General features: G+C 36.8%; 1 protein-coding gene across 6 annotated transcripts in view; it reads right to left on the bottom strand.

Annotated features, from left to right (window-relative positions):
* vps13b (vacuolar protein sorting 13 homolog B) overlaps positions 1-17,181 on the bottom strand; it is a 399,448-nt gene that overhangs the window by 218,882 nt on the left and 163,385 nt on the right. For all 6 annotated transcript variants that reach the window (XR_003675707.1, XR_003675708.1, XM_028469709.1 and 3 more), the window contains exons 23-25: positions 14,044-14,278; positions 12,157-12,374; positions 4,625-4,828 (exon numbers count right to left, since the gene is read on the bottom strand). Coding sequence is in view for 4 of the 6 variants with exons in the window: in XM_028469709.1 (XP_028325510.1) it covers positions 4,625-4,828; positions 12,157-12,374; positions 14,044-14,278 (657 nt within the window). In the remaining 2 variants the exon portion in view is untranslated. The remainder of the gene's footprint in view (positions 1-4,624; positions 4,829-12,156; positions 12,375-14,043; positions 14,279-17,181) is intronic.

Here is a 17,181-nt window from a genome sequence, read left to right as displayed (position 1 = left end):
AGGCACTATAGATGACAGCACTCGTTACATTTTTGTCTTTCCTTTTTCTTTTACCAGGAAAATCTTACTGTTTCCGACTGAGAAAGTCCAAATGAATGTAAAATATATACTGTATATACAGGGCATTAAAGAGCTGTGGTACAGCAGGGTTCTACTTTTCCCACAAGTTCTCTCATTGCAGAGCAGTAATGACAGATTGTGTCATGTTATCAAGCCTGCCTGTGGTTGTTGAGGAGGTTATCTACCATCTCAATTAAAAACCCTACGGCTGCTGGCTGATTACAGTGTCCTAAAGAGGATCCAGATGAGGAAACTATGTCTTTTTGTCACAGCTGGGGAGATGGGAGGGGACACGCAAATCACACAAAAGCAGCTGTCGATAACATGTATATAATAAAGGATAAAATATATGTTACCACAGACCAATACTTCATACAAAGAACAACATTAACATTAACATTTCATGTTAACAGTTGGGTTAATTATTCAAGTGATTGATGTATGCATGTCAAATAATTAGTTTAATTATATATGATATCCCAGTAACATTTTTATTTTACCATTGTTTTGTGTTTCCGTATTTCATCTATGTGGGTTTGTATGTCTATATGCGAGTGTGTGCGCCTGTACGGGTCGGAGGAGGACTGTTTACAGTTGTGGCCCGTCAGCAGGATTAAACTCTTTAATGTCATGTGTTGAAACAGGAGCTGGCTGCTAGCACGGTGAAGTAAAGACCACTGTGTATTTTTTAGTGGTTGCAACGTGCTTCTCAGCCAGGGCTGCTTCTGTCCCCATGACATTCCCCTACTAAATATATACAAACTGATTTCTTTTAGCGCCAAAGAGGAAAAGTGTTAGTTTTAACTCAAGCTATGAAACTCATTTTTTAAACGTCAAAGAAAACACTTCAGCCTCAGTGTTTTCTAGCAATCGTAATGCATCATATACACATGAACACCATAACTTAGAGACCAAAAATCCTCTTCATTATGAGCTATGTCCTCTTTTTGTTGTTCGGACAAAGTTTCTCCAATGCATTATTAATTTGAAGCATTATTTGCATTTGGGAAAGAAAAAAATCTGAACTGGAGGAGCAGCATAAATGTTTAACTGTTGCAAACCTAAAATCAAGACAAATCCAACCTTATGGAAGTTGACAAAAAAGTTCTAGACTGAATAAGAAGTTGAAAGAGATGAGAGCAAACAAGACATACGGCGTTTACTAAACTCTAAACCAATGTAACAGAACTTTGTAAAAATACAAAGAAAAAAAAAGAATATTAAAACTATTTCCATTCGTTTGTTTTTTATGCCTGTAGTTTAAAGTCAAACATATGGCAGCGATGTCCTTGCCGTGGTGAGATCCAAGCTGCCAAATGAGGCCCCTAAACAATCACACATATTGTAGGGGGGAAGTGGGGGGGGTATTTCTCCACACCTTCTCAAGCCATGCTGTAAAGTATACAGTTTAATTTTTGGGACTCTCTGCTATAAACGGACTTAGAAACTGGGTTTATTTTCTCTGGATAGTTTGTCTTTGCTAAACAGAGAGACTCAAACATTGGGAGACAACAACAGGCTGCTGAGTGTCATACAAAGATGGGAGACAAGGAAATGGAAAAAAAAAAAAAAAAAAAAAGAAAAAATAGACAAAAAAGGGAAGGAGACCTCCTATCCATCAGCAACCCCATCTATTGTTCTTATCCTACTTCTAGGGCAGAAATCTGTTATTTGTGCTAAACTTTCAAAGGAAAATGAATCAATAGGTTCATTTAATAAATAATTTATATCAAAAATATTTTTGGGAAAATTAAATTAAATTAACAATGTCAAAAAAACATTGCAGACAGAAGATAATTGAAGAACCAATGAGAGTGTTTCCTCTATTGAACAGAAAAATATTTTCAATCACAGTGCCTGTAAATGACTTAATAAAACAACATAAAAAAAAACAGTTTGTGAAAACCCACAAACATTTTGCTGGAAATCATTTTAAAAGTACATCTATAAGTCAAGGGCTGGAAGTGCAGCAGATTATTTGCATATTGCATATCGTTCAATTTGATATAAAAGCATGAAATTTGGCACAGATACCATTTTTCAAGATGGCCGCTATTGCTATTCAATGGTTATTATATAATTAAAAAATGATAGGATAACGTGACTAACAAGGTGTCAGCGGAAAGGTCTGCTCCGCCCGAGTCTGAATATGTGCATCCCCCCAGGTAGAGTCAGGACTGCGCCCAATAGAGGCGAAATTGCGGTACAAAAAAAATAGCTTATTTTGTAAAAAATGTGGCACCAGCGGACGCGTTTTATTCCCCCGAGTCCGGATATGTGGTTTGTTTTTGGCTAGAGGCTGAATTGTGTTGCAATAGGTGTTTTCATGCACCAGATTACCAAGGGTAACTTTGGTTAATGGGAGAAAGCAGTATCAAAGTTGCTCCATTTTGCTCATACTCCTCTGAGGTTACCCCAACAGTTTCAGTCAAATTAAATTCACTAAGACTTTTTATTGCCATGACCAATTAATTACATAGGGTAAATAATCACAAATTACAAATAATCAAAATTCCTTTAAAAACACACAAGATGACAAAAAAAATTGCCAGAAATCTATAAAACAACAACAAAAATACAAGTTGCTGAATACAGTAATTGGGTACCTGGTTGATGTCACCTATAGTGCCATTCATTATCAGTCGAGGATGTGGAGGCACTGGTATACAGTATCTACTGTATGACTGTGTTATTGTTATTTCTTGTATTTTTGTTGGTGTTTGTTATATTGTGTCCCTCTGTCTTTTTACACTTCGAGTACGTAATAAAGTTGAATGGAATTGAATTGAAATTAAAAAATAAAAACCATTAAGAAAAATCCTCATTGGACAGGTACATTTACATTTCCCCATGTTGTTGAAAGCATGACGCACATTGTGCCCAGAGTCCCGTTTCTACCACGTCAACGTTTTATAGTTGGTTAGGCTGTCGTGTTTGCGCAATGTTACGGTAAATTAGACAATTTTTAAAATGAATGTTACAATTTATTTTGAAATGTGAGACTAATTACAATCATAAAATCATCCTTATTATGTGTTAAAATGTAAGACTTTCGAAACATTGATTCAAGACATTTTAATGACAATTAAGGCCTTATTTTTAGGATCTGCGGGTATTCTGTATAAAAGAAATCAAAAATCCGAGTCAACAAAATGCTTTGGGTCAATGGGAAGCTCGTGGGCAGATGTGTGATGTAGTTGGGGCTAAAGAAAAAGGTTTGAGGATGTTAGGGAATAACTGCTGTCACTGCTGAGACTTATAAAAACAGCTCCTGCATTCTTGCTCAATCAGTTGGCCTCCCACAGGACTAAACACTTTTACCACTGTTTGTACTTAGATAAACAGTAACAAGTGGTCCGTCAGGGGCCACCGTGGCCTCGATACAGACACCCCCAACCACAGGCTTACTGCTGCCACACAGAACCACTGCCACGTCCACGTATGACGCAAGATCACTCTCAGGCTGATCGCACAGAAACAAAATGCAGATGTAGATAAATGCTGACACATGAAATGCTTCATTTTGAGGGGTGTTCACACATCTCATTGGCTCAGAGGGTGGTATGAAGGTTGTGCTAAGATCCCGGGGGGCCCCACATTGCTGACAGAGAGCTGATGGTCAAAGCATTACAAGACTAAACGAGGCCAGTTGCCACTATTTAGCAATACAAACACACATTAAACATTTTAATCATTTCTACATGAACAATTGCACATAATATTCATAGCTATTAAAAAGCCCACAGGACCCCCACTTGTCACTGTTGCTGCAACAGCAACACACAACAACAACAAAGAGCGGCCCTACCACATTAGTGATTTGGGATAATCACCATGGGACAAAAAGATAAACAACATTAAATGCTGCCCTCAAAAGAACCTTGACTAACATACTTTTTAGCTTCACACATGGCTGCACCTCATACCTCACAACGTCTGGCTTTGATATGTTATCACAGCGAAATATGTTAAAAAAAAGTTGACTGTTTTCCCCAAAGTAGAAGCTCCATACAAATGAACCAACAACACTTGGGGCCTTTCTGCTGAGGGTAAAAGAAAAACACAGAGAAATAACGCAAAAACTAAAAAGATCCCTCTCTGCTAACAAAGTGCATGTGTTTACCCTGACTCAACCTCTCGTAACAAAACACGAGTAACATTTGCACTCAAAATCATAAATCGGGAGGAAATATAATGCACACAACAACTAAAAGAACTTGTCACTACGTGACTCAGAAACACACATGAAAAAAGGAGTTGGCAAGGTGTGGTTCTAACATTAATTAGCAAAAGATGAAAAGAGCAAAGTATGGAAAATCACAGGAACTGTTGAAGCAAACACGGCAGGAGGAGGGGCTTTGAAAAGAAGTAAACCTCAAGAAGAAAAGTATCATTCATCAATGACAAAGGTACGTTATGTCCTCAACAGGATGACAAGTTGGTTAGAGGAAAATTTTCAGGGTTGATGAGCAGATTATTTCTATAAGTTTAAAAAAAAAAAAAAAAAACTTAACTAAGTTTAAATAAATAAATAAATAAAAATACTGAGATGGGAAAAACTGACCTCAGTGGGTGAGCCAAAATCAGCAGGGGGGCTGCAGGTGCTGGTGTCAGGCAGAGCAGTGCCCGTGCTGCTGCGTACTGGGGAGGACGGAGTGGGACCAGTGGGGGGGTCCGGGATGCTGGAGGTTTGACGCAAAATGCAGTGTTTCTGGAGACGGGCCCACGTAGAGCTCCACCTGAGGAGGAGCTCATACAACAGTTGAACCTGGAGAGATAATACAAAAAATTAAACATTGTCCATTTTACATCATTTACACCAATTTACAATAAGATACCACAAGCACATATACAGTGTTTATTAACACATGCAGCAAATGTTTGGTGTATGCAGTGATCATAAACAGAGCCAGGAGATCAAGGATTAATTTGTGCAAACAAACCGACTTTGGCTGCTCAGCGTAACACCATGTCAACAAACGATGTATACAGTGCCAACTGTGTGCTTTCAAAGACAACCTGAACACGCCACAAGAAATCTTGATAGTTATAATAATCCCTGCCAAGTTATGACTCAAACAGCTGCACTGACCAAGGTGTTCTCATGTAGTTCTGATTTTTGAAGCCATTACAGTAATTTGGCTTGGCAGCTCTGTAACACTAAACTTAGTTAAAGTTGAGAGAGAAGGAAAGGGAGAAGGAGGGAAATCTTGCCAGAAGTCGACCACAATCTATTCCGCTTCTCCCCCCAAACACACTTGCAGACTCCATATACTGTATGTCAGAGAAAAGAGAACAGCACGGCGTGCTCACACACGTGCTCTACTGGAGAATCTAACATAGTTATCCATCACAACGAAGAACCAAACAAACACCCACATGGGAAAGTTCAATTGTGTCATCCGTTCCCATCCACACACACAAAAACCCAAAATAAATTAAAAAATTTAAAAAAAATCACCAGTTAGGAAAAACTTGCATTTTTTTTTTATTACTACTGTTTGATTTTTTTTAAAGACCTTTAGTTTGAGACAACAAAGCCAAAAACAATACTGAAAAAAAAACCAGGCATATTCAAGTAATACTTCAAGGCATCATGCATTTACTTGGGAGCAGAGAAGCTCAGGAGGGCAAAAAAACGGCACGCTTTCACAGTGAGCTAATTCCTGGATTCGAAAAATTGTGCTTTTACAGCCAGCTAACGTCACTACCACACCCCCACCACACATACACTCAACTAAAGGTTTCTCTGGTTGACGTATATCCTTACTCCACATTTTGTTTACATCCACACACATTTAAATGTACTTGTGAGCGTCAATATTGCAGGGGGGGCCTCCACAAATACGTATGAATCAAATTTAGAGCAACAGAATACATTACAGCTGGATCATTTCAAACATGTCCAGGAAGAGCTGCTGATGTTGATCCAGCCGCTGCACAGGGAAGGGGCCAAACAGCTGTCTGCTGCACCAAACCAAGCTGCACCTTTGGCACCACGCTCTCCTCTCTGTTAGCTCGGGGCCCGACACTCCAAAAAGGCACAACATGGCCTACTGCACTGAGCAGCAGATGTGGAACAGGAGAGAGAAAAGTACTGAGCAAAGGCGAGGGGGGAGAATGAAGTAGGTTTGGAACCCAGATAAAACAGGGGGACATGTTTGTTCCACTATGTTTGGTTTAGTGTCCGGGACTGAGGATTACAAAGAATAATTTAATTTATGGCGTTATTTGATTTCTTTCATGTTTTTTTTTTTTTTTGCTTAATTCATCTTCACCCAGGCCAACAAAATTCTAAAACGTATGAAAATTCGGCCAATATTTTCTTTGTGCTAAGAAACACATATCTAGAAATACAAAAGTTGATCTAAAAATATTTGACAGGATAAAATACTGGTGGCTTATAGTGATGCCTTTAGAATTCTGCTTAAAGCTACTGTACCTAGATCTACAAGCGTGAGCCAATTGTTTGTCGGTAATAATGTTCCAACTTTTCATGCTGTGCTCAGAAATGTTATATTTAAATTTATGTTGAAGTTATATAATTCAAAAAATGAGTTGATCGGGCATTGGTTGAGCCTACCTCAAGTGACACAATATATTCCTCCTGTTACTGGAAGCATTGGTGGGAATGTTTGTATGTGTTTTACAGGGTTCCCACACTTTTTTCCACAATTATTTTTCAAAAGTTTTCCAAAATATTTTACCACTAAGATCTATTCAAGACCATTAGAGCGCAAAAATGAGAGGGTGTTTCCAGTGTACTAGAGCAGTGTTTCCCAACCAGGGGTACGTGAGCACATTGCAGGGGGTATGTGGAAAAATAAGGAATTTATTTATTTATTTAATTTTAAGTTAATAAAAAATATTCTCAGTCATTTCATAAGTCCGTCAATAAAATGGTAGGTGTGTGCTATGACTTGTTTTTAAAATTTAAATACCTGTTTAAAGAGGACATATTCAAAGAAGCTCCTTTTGTGGTAAATGTCATAAAAGCTACACAGTGTATAACACACGCAGGTTTATTATTTGTTTTGTATTTATTTATTTATACTATTTTTATTTATTCTTATTTTTTTTCTGTATTCAACTATTATTTTTCTTTAATAATCATAATATAGTATATTAGTATTAATAATACAAACATTTACTATAACAATATTTCTTACATTTATCATTTTTATTTCTTTGAATGGAACATCATTTTATGTTTAATTTGAGTTAAACAAGAAGATAATGCCTGAATATTAATTGTTTAATTTATGAAGATGAAAAAAAAATGAACCATGAACACATATGAATGAGAGGGTACTCATGGTATGACAAAAGGCTCAAGGGGAACAAAAGACAAGAAAGGTTGGGAACCACTGTACTAGTGTATTAACTATATGTACTATGTGAATATACTGTACTTATTGTTGTTTGTACCTCTTTTATATGGACCGAATTGGACTGAGTAAAGTTGAAATGATAAAAGTTGGACAATGGAATATTTTTTGGTGTGCAGAAAAAAAGCTGAAAGTTTGCTTTGGTTTGAAGCAAAAACTAGGCTACAAACAACACATAATATGTGACTTTATTAGAAACAGGCTTAGAAGTTTCAGCTAGGTTATAAATTGTGATTTACCATACACAGATGCACAAAACTAATGACATCACAATACAAACGCTCTTTCAGATCAGTTGAAGCAGTGAGTGGAGCATTTGGAGTCCTGGGTTCTCCAAAGGCCTGTCATCTGCAGATCAGGAGGCTTGTGAGTCTAGAGCATTACACACTGGACACAGAACAGAGGCTTCCACATTCATTCATAAAAACACACAGATGGAGATGCAGATGGCGAGTGTTGCTGTGCTTTTATCTAATCACAGTTTATAAAGCAACGTGACGTTGTTGAGTGTGTGTAGAAGCTCTGGTGTCCTTGTGACCCACAATGTTCGTTCCTATGCACAGAAATGCTCTTCAGATGTGTCAAAGGTTGAAGAAAACAATAGATCTTTGCACACACTGATTCCAAGGTGGTCCAGATAAGGTCGAAAAGGAACCATATCCTTCAACCAACCACATAAATCCTTCATTTGCAACATTTGACTGACTCTTCAATTGTAAATTAGATTACTTGAAGCAGATGATATATTGTATTACTTAAAAAGGCTTTGGCAACTGCATGTTTACTGTGTTCTGGTTTTGTTCTAAATGTACACATGACAATAGTTTTAAATGACGCTACGCCTTAGGCTGTACTTGCTGGGTGTTCCAATATAATATTCAAAAACTAGGGATTGGCAAACTACAGCCCTATAGCACACTGCATTGTTTACTTAGGCTCACCAAGCAGAAACAAAGGTACTAGGTACTAGATCCAATTTTATGTTATTTGCTGGTAATAAAAAATTCAAATTCTAATTTACATTTATAATCAATAAATAAACAGTGTGTCATCTACATGTTTTTTTAGGAGTTCAGATTGATGATAAACTGCTGGAAGGAACAAGTCGAAAAAGTTTGCAAAAAGATATTTAAGTCTATTGGAATCATAAGAAAAATAAGAAGTCTAGTAAATCATAAACCCTAACCCTAACACTTTACTACAGTCTTATTTATCCCTATTTAAATTATGGCAATATTGTATGGGGAAATACCTTCACTACTTACCTAAACAAAATTTTCATACTACAAAAGAAGTTTGTCCGTATAGCTACTCTTGCCAAACCTGACGGTCCAAGTGCACGTTTGTTTTTTGAATTAAAACTCTTGAATATTTTTGACATGAACACTCATGACTTGTACATTTGTATTTAGATCACTGTATGATGATGATTGGCCTTCTTATATAAAACATTATTTTACGTATAACTATCAGGTTCCTCATTATTCTACTAGGCAGGCTGCAAAATTACACCTCCATCTGCCATTGTATAATAGATCTCAGAATCAACTGACAATGAGATATCATGAAGTTAAAGAATAAAACAGACATATCCATCTTCTGGATTCATCCACAACATTATCCATGTATAAAAACAAATGAAAACATAAATGAATAGTTGAATATTTGCACTGAGTAGACAGCAAAGACTCATAAAGGAAATGATTGTAAAAGTATTGGTATTTTGACTATGTAGTGTTTTTTATTGAATTGTTTCCTTGGGAGTGGCGTTGTTATATGCCTATTGGGTTCTACCTCTCCCATGCATATGCTATTATTATTACTACTTTTTTTGTATATTCAGACATCTGAATGGATGTTTTTTATGTTCTTTCTTTTTTCCTCCTTTACTGGCTACTCTAAAGTGCTAAATAAAAAAAGAAAAATAATAAACACTATGGAACTTCATGTATTGCTAGATAAGTGATTTTCAGTAAATTACTAGCTCTCGTCACCATGGACCAGTAGATTGGGGGTGGATATACATATTACATATTTAATCATAGAGGGAGACTGCATGGCCAGGATGTAGCTTATTGCCTTCACTTTGATCACAGTATAAAATGAAAGTAAGGTATAAAATGTATAAACATAATATGATAATATCAATGCTTGTATGTATGACTGTATGAATACTAGTACTCAATAAGTTACCTCTGAAAGCACCACAAACATGTTAATGGCCAGTACTATCAGAAGTATGAAATGAACATGGAATTACCACAATTGTATCAAGCCTAAACTTGTACATGTGAATGAGCTGAATAGAAGCTACCAGAAAACTTCAATTAGGAAACAAAAAACAACAAAAACCATTAAAAGTTAAAAAAAAATGAACAATTCAGAAAAGAAATGTATTGTTATAAAGGATGCATATATCTACTTGAGTCGTTATTTACTAATTGTATGTATTGTATTGTGGTTTAAATGGGGGGTTGGGACACTGTTATTTTATTAGGAATATCACTGGTCTTTGTTCATAAAATAAGTACCTTCTTACTAAAGATGGGACAGTATGTCGTACAAGAATAAAACACAATATATTTAAAACAGGGCAAAATCTATTGTTGACGGTACGAGTGGTATCACGATATAAGTTGAAAAGTTCATACCCAAAACAAGTCTGTAAGTATGTCTATTGTTAAAGTCAAACAAAAACTGTTATTTTCCCAACTGCAATTATTTTTGTCTTTTTTTCCTTTCCAGAAGATCATATTGTTTTGTTATCGTGAACATGTTATAGTACATCTTTTGTATTGTATTGTGAACGCGGCCTATGTTCCACTCCTACTTCCCACACAAGGCAATGGTAATTAGGGTGAGCAATAAGGTTGCTTTTCTTCTAGACAGGGTGGACCAACATTGGCAGCAGTTCTTAGGGAATTGTTGCAGGACTTGAAATTGCATTTCCTTACAGCCCCCATAAAGTCAGATATTTATACTCTAATGAAAACAGAGGACGAACGGGAAAGACAAGAATGTTTCATCCAAAAGCTAATAATGAGTCATGATATAAATGGCAGTATTGCCCAACGTTAGCACTTTGTGTGATTGTAGAAACAGTAATGGAAGAAAGTCTCCTCCAGTACAAGATCAGCTCTCTTCATCCCTGGAGAGATTTCATCAGCAAATGATTTGGGTCATTCAATAGTTTCTGGTGGACATTGTCATCAATTTCCCTCAGTCACCAGTGTGGTTAGAGACAAAGTCAACAGAGTGATTGCCCTAAAGGTTTCCTTTAAAGCGTGTGTGCCGATAAAAAAACAATCAGTACGGCCAATTAAACTGTTTACTGAGTGCTACTCGCACAATGGAAACAACCCACTGAGTGGAAGACAAAGATCCTTCGTGTCCCACCTGTTCATTTCATTAATCTTCAACAACTATTTAATTACAACTTTATTCAACATTCAATATGAGTCTTCCTTTTTTCCATTACAAACTCAAAATGCTTGATTAAAAAACAACAAAGTAACACGTCAGCGTTTCTGCTTCAATAAACATGGGAATGAAAAAGTAAAAAGATGAAACACGATGTTAGTATCTATAACAGATACTGAACGTTTTTCAGGTTAAGGCGGGCATACACGGTGCAATTTTTGGCCCTTTTTGAGCCAAGTTTTGACTCATGCGTTTATTTTTGGGATCGGACTGAGTCTCTGCTAAATCGTGTGTCGTGCATCGTGTAGTATATATGGGGTCACGAGAAGCGATTAACACCTCACAACAAGCTCCTGATCAGCAATCGTATGGTCGTAAGAAAATCAAACCTGTTTGAAATTCCGGTCACTCCTCATGAGGGTATCGCACTGTTGAAGCCACGGACCGGCTTACCTCAAACTCTCACACTGCGCATGCTCGAACACCTAAAGACAGTTGTAGATAGAGGTGTCCCAATCCGATATTGATATTGGATATCGGTTCGATATCAGCCAGAAAACGAATATTGGATTTTATCCAAATGCATCTGAGATCACCGATATAAGCTTGCAGATAAAACTTTCCGCTCCTGCACTTCTATCCATAGATGACTGTGGTTCACACTCCAACAAAGTAAGCTATTTTTGTTGACTATTGTTCTCTGTTTGAGTAACATCACTTAATCAAGCCTTTTCCAACATTCCCCATTACAAAATAAGTAATAAAAGTATGTATGATTCATGCTAGTTTAGTATTGGATCAATATCGGTATCGGCTGATGCCGCAATATCGGTATCATATCGGAAGTGAAAAAAGTTGTATCGGGACATCTCTAGCCGTAGAACTGACAAATTGTACTGCCCACGTCTGTCCAGCCAGTACCTGGTCCATCACATCACCCCTTTTCTTTTTAAAACCCTTTTTGCTGAGATCCACGAGTGTCTCTCCACTTCTGAGTTCTTCTTCTCTTCTAATGTGTATGTTGCATTTCCGGAAACAAGACCCCGGCGTGTCTTATATAGATGTACAGTGTAAGCAGTAGGCTTGCGTCAGAGTGTCGGTTCATATAGTGTGTGAACATGAATCGTGATCTGCGAACATTCAGACTCTGCGATTGAGTCGCACAATTCGAGCTAGAGTTGAGTACAACATTTGAAAAAAAATTGCACAGTATACAGTATGGCCACCTATAGTTTACAAATGATTATTTTGCATAAATATACAAGCATGTTCATTACTTGTTGGTTACCTGAGGGTTAGAGCACTTGACTTGGACCGACTGCAGATCAACATGGAGGCAGACTACAAAGGAGTGCTTTCCTTCAGATGAGCTCTGCAGGGTTTGCGATGTGACAGCCAGTGTGGAGGTACAACCCATCGGCTCTAAGAGGCTCAGGCTTCGCTGTTGTCCCAGCAAAGTGTAGATGCTGAACTGACTCAGGCTGATGGTCCATGGAAAGGCATCACCTGGTGGTGAAGATGTTTAGAAAGGTTCAGAAGTGGAGGATAGAGTAGAAAAAAAATTCATTTATGTATGTATGTATATTTTTTCACATTTTTCATTACTAACAATTATTCAGTTTTAAGTTTTCCGTGTTTCACCTGTGTGGTGTGACATAAAAACATGCAACACACTGGAAAAACATAAAATAATTAATTAAATACATCATATAATAGTAAATAAACTGATCATAGAAATAATGTTTCAAGTAATACAACATGTTGTATATTGTGATTTAAAAAAAATTGAGATTTGCATTGTCTGTTTTTCATTAGACAACACACAAGTTTGAACTCATTCAGACTTTATTCATGTCCATTAATTCTATTGTGTAAACTGTAATTCTGTAGTCTATAAGACCACATAGTAAAGTATTTATTTAATTTGCCCATAGATTTATTCTTTAACCACAAAGATGGTATTGAAATATTAGAATTGGAAATTTAAAATTAAACTGTTCAGCCAAAGAAAGAAGGGTTTGTCAATCTGAAGCCTTCAGTAACACTTTAAAGCTGGGGTTTGTAAAATCATGGGCACTCTTTTTGCGACTGTTTTCTCCATAGAGACTATAAACAAATGTAGGAACTTTTTATTGTGCTATTGGATATTTTTCTGATGTTTTAGAGACATGAATGCACGCATCACTCACTGCTGTGAGGACAGAAAGAGTCTCAGAGTCACAGCTGCTCCTCACACACAAGCAGCTGAGCAGCAGCCGATCTCAGCAGACACACTCCGTCCACACTGCAGATGAATTGGGTCTGTTCTTTCCACCTTAGATAATTTTTAATAAGCTATTTATTCCATCTGTTCTCACTCAATGACTCGGGGCGGACAGCGCTGACTGAAAGCGGGTCGCTCGCAGTTCGCTGCACACTCCGACTCAACGGACAGAGTTCCTCTTGAACACGTTTGTGCCATTATTCTGTTGCTTCTCCAGCTCTGTCTTAATTTTTCCTCTTGCTCTGTCATGTAACCGCTGTGCCAAGAGCTGCATTAGAGACTTCAGCTGGAATATAATACCATGGGACCATCCCTATTCTTAGAGCAAGCACTTGCATCGACTTCTGACGAGCAGCTCCAGCAGCCAATAGTAATGCTTAAAACAGCTCATAGGATTGCTCTATTGGTAGAAAGATCTCTGATTGGCTGAAGTCCAGCGTCACGCTCCTGTATTTCTAAAGCTCATTTACAGAGCCAGGAGAAGGAGCAGAGATTCACTGTCCACTCAGAAGACTTTAGATTACAATATGCAATACAATATAATAAGATGATTATGGATTTTTGAACAAATAAAACAAAAAAAAAAACCTTACATACCCCAGCTTTAACTGCTGTGGTGTGTTAAAACCTTCAAATTCAGTTTCATCTTAAAAACAATATAAACACAAGTGCCTCGAAGTTTCAAGTTTTTAGGACACACTCCTAACTTGCTGGGAATTAATGGATTAAATAATCCAATGGATATGTGGTTCTAAATGACATTTACTATTATTTGAAATACTGAATTAACAGTGAACTGCAAACTTAAGCTTCAAAGTGAATGTATGTTATTGATGCTATATATGAGCCTAAATTTATGTTTAATTAAAAGCAGAAACAAGTCTAATCACGAGAGACAAATGGTAGTCATACCCTCCTCCAAAATGGGCCTGGACACTACAAAAGGGAGCTCCTGCAGTGATTCCATGTACTTGTGCCCAGTACTCATGACGCTGATCTGGGGCAGACATACTACCAGGGTCCCAGGCATTGATGCTTGGTTGTGGTACCAGCTCCGGATTGTTCCGGGGATGTCACCACAGATGATGGTCGTGGGAGAGGGAAGGCTGTCAGTGGGCAAGAACATGCAGCACGACTGCAACTCCAGCTGCAAAAGAAGGAACAAATGAACTCATGTTGGACATAGACTTCATGCACCTGCTTCAGCCTCCATAAATACAGTTTAGTAAAATGTACTGAGTACTTGAGGATGTCTGCTGTGTTCATGTGAAAGAAGAGGTTTGACTGCAATGGAAAGCACCTAAGAAAAAGTGTGGGCAAAGCTGTGGGTGTTGCTGGAAAGAACTGGACATGGTTAATAAAACTCTACACAGTTCTGCTAAATGCCAATAAAAAAGTAAAAAAAAAATAGAAAGTTTGTCAAAAATGACAGTATGATTCAATAAGCTGTGTGTGCAGTACATTTCATACAGTGTATTTTTTTTGGTTCTCAGGACTTTTGTAGCTCATTTAAAACAAATGTCTTTGGGAACACAATACCTTTTACAGCGTTTGACACATAAATATGATTTGAAAAAGAGCTGTTGATTAATCCCAGCTGCAATATGTCTTACATTTTTTATTTCACTAAACAAATATAGTTAGACTTACAAGCCACTAAGTCTGTAACCAGTAGCTGAGAAAACACAGAGTGTTTCAACACAATTGCACAAACATTGATTGTTTTTTATTTTTTTTATTGTTATTTTACTCCGGTGCTTCATTGATAAATATGAGTAATGTACAAATAAGATGAGATTCTGACCCAATTACAGCAATGAATAAGCATTACTTTACTTGGCATATGATCAATATAAACAAGAGCAAAGAATGTTTTTATAATACTCATCTCATTCCTTTATAATGCTCCGCATAAAGAAAGTCAATATTTGTCTGAATACAGTGTAGCGTTTGTTACTTTCGAAAATGAAAAAGTTTTTGGAAGTATGTTAGTCAGTTTGTTTGTGTGTGTATGTGTGTGTGTTTGTCTGATTGTGTACACAAAAACTTGAGAAGTTATCAACAAATTTTGATGAAATTTTCAGGAAATGTTGATAATGAGACAAAGATCAGTTGATTTTTGGTGATGTTTTGTCTACCAAAAGAAAATATATAGCTATATATATCAATATATTTCCCATCCACACTGTGGAACTGGTAAACATTATTTTACAACACTGACAATGTCATCAACAGTGATGTCATCAGTGTATGATCGTATACACACACACAAACAGACTGACCAACATACTTCCGAAAACCGTTTTCATTTTTGTTTTGGAACAGTGTCTCCGTGGAGATGTATGGATCCGATCGGCCGTTTTCCTGTCTGCGCTAAACGAGCGCGGGTTAAACTATTGTAGAATAAATTATGGCACCAATCTTGATTGAATAGGTTAAAGCAAAATTTGTTTTCTTACATAAATACAAAAATGTATAGATCTCTTAAAGTTAACTGAAACAAATACAACGGCTCCCTGAATTTTTATAAAATCAAAGTAAAAACTGAACTGTACCATACAGTAGTGAAAATAAGATATGCAATATATCTGAGAATGAAATGTGCAGGGATCTTCTTGCAGCATTTAGCAGCACTTGCTGTGTAGCCAATCAGTGGGGGCTGAAGGCGGGACATTGTTACACAGCAAAGAGTGGTGACTTTCAGGGGAAAGACGGCTGTATGAGAGCCAAAAGATTGCATTTTAAGATAAACTTATTATATCGACTATCGGTGGAAAAAACAAAAATAACGGATTACTATAAAAATACTGAGTTTGCGGCCGATGATACCAGCCGTGCTGATTATTGGTCGATCCTTACTCGAAATCTCTCTAGATGAGCGTATCTGACAAATGAAAAATATATTACCCTGTAATATGAGATTTTCTCACTTTTTAGTAAAATCATGTAAGGAATACGCATCTGTAAGTCTTTCTTTTAGTAATTGCAAACTTTGAAACATTGTATGGACTTTTTGCAAAATACATCTTACAGCCCACCTCATTTACAAGGCAACGTCAGGCCCTAATTTGGAAAGCAGCAAGGTGATTATCATGTGCAAATGGTATGCAAACAGTATTTGGAACAATTTTAATGAAATTGACATGGGTGAGATTTACATTATATTTATCTTACTGCTCTTCTACTAATGATCACTTTTCAAAAGGAACCTGAAATTGAAAACTTCAGCATATTGACATGCAAAACCTTTTAAAAAGAGCAGGCATGTAGGGGGAAAATTCATTGACACGGCCTGTTCTGCAGTAGATGTGAGATAGTTAAACAGTAAAGCAGACACGTGACACGTGGGAGGTGGTGGCTTTAACACTGGGCTGCTGGTGTGTCACTGCCTGGGGCAGATGCTCCCCTGCTGGACATATTGATTCACAAAACCATATCATTAGGGTTTCAGCTGCTTGGGCTACTTAGCAACTAATGACATTTTTTTTTACCTCAGTGACACAGGTGGATTAGTGTGCTGGTATTAAAGACTAAAATATACAGCGAAGACGATCAAGCAACATTTGCATTTAGGTTTGAAATAGAAAATACTCTGTATCAAAAAAGAAACTGTCAATCCTTAAAAAGCAATCACTTATGTGGTTTTTTCAAAAAAAAAAAAAAACAAAACAAACATTTTCTATCTATTGTTAATAGTACTAACTTGTAAATCAACGTGCAGCAAACAAAGAAGTCCAGGACTCACATACAGTTGTCAAAAACAAGCAGAAATACACCAAATACACTAACATCTATCCAGAGGATCAATAATGCTGCTATTTTAAAAATAACAGAAAGCTGAATTTTTCTTAAATAAAATACTATGAGGTTGAAGTGCAGATTTTATGATTTAAATTTATGTAAAAGGAAATCTCAGAAATATTTTATTTTTTTATAATTTTCTAAAAGGCACATAAACAAATAGAACGTTTAAAGAGCTTTCATTTAATAGAAATGATTATGCTCCGATTATTGCCTAATCAGTGATTAGGCAATAAATTCAAGACCCAG

The sequence above is a fragment of the Gouania willdenowi genome, chromosome 16 (assembly GCF_900634775.1).
Source record: "Gouania willdenowi chromosome 16, fGouWil2.1, whole genome shotgun sequence".
In the NCBI taxonomy this organism is placed as follows: domain Eukaryota; kingdom Metazoa; phylum Chordata; class Actinopteri; order Blenniiformes; family Gobiesocidae; genus Gouania; species Gouania willdenowi.
Note: the sequence above shows the minus strand (reverse complement) of the source record. Positions and strands in the feature narration are given on the sequence as shown.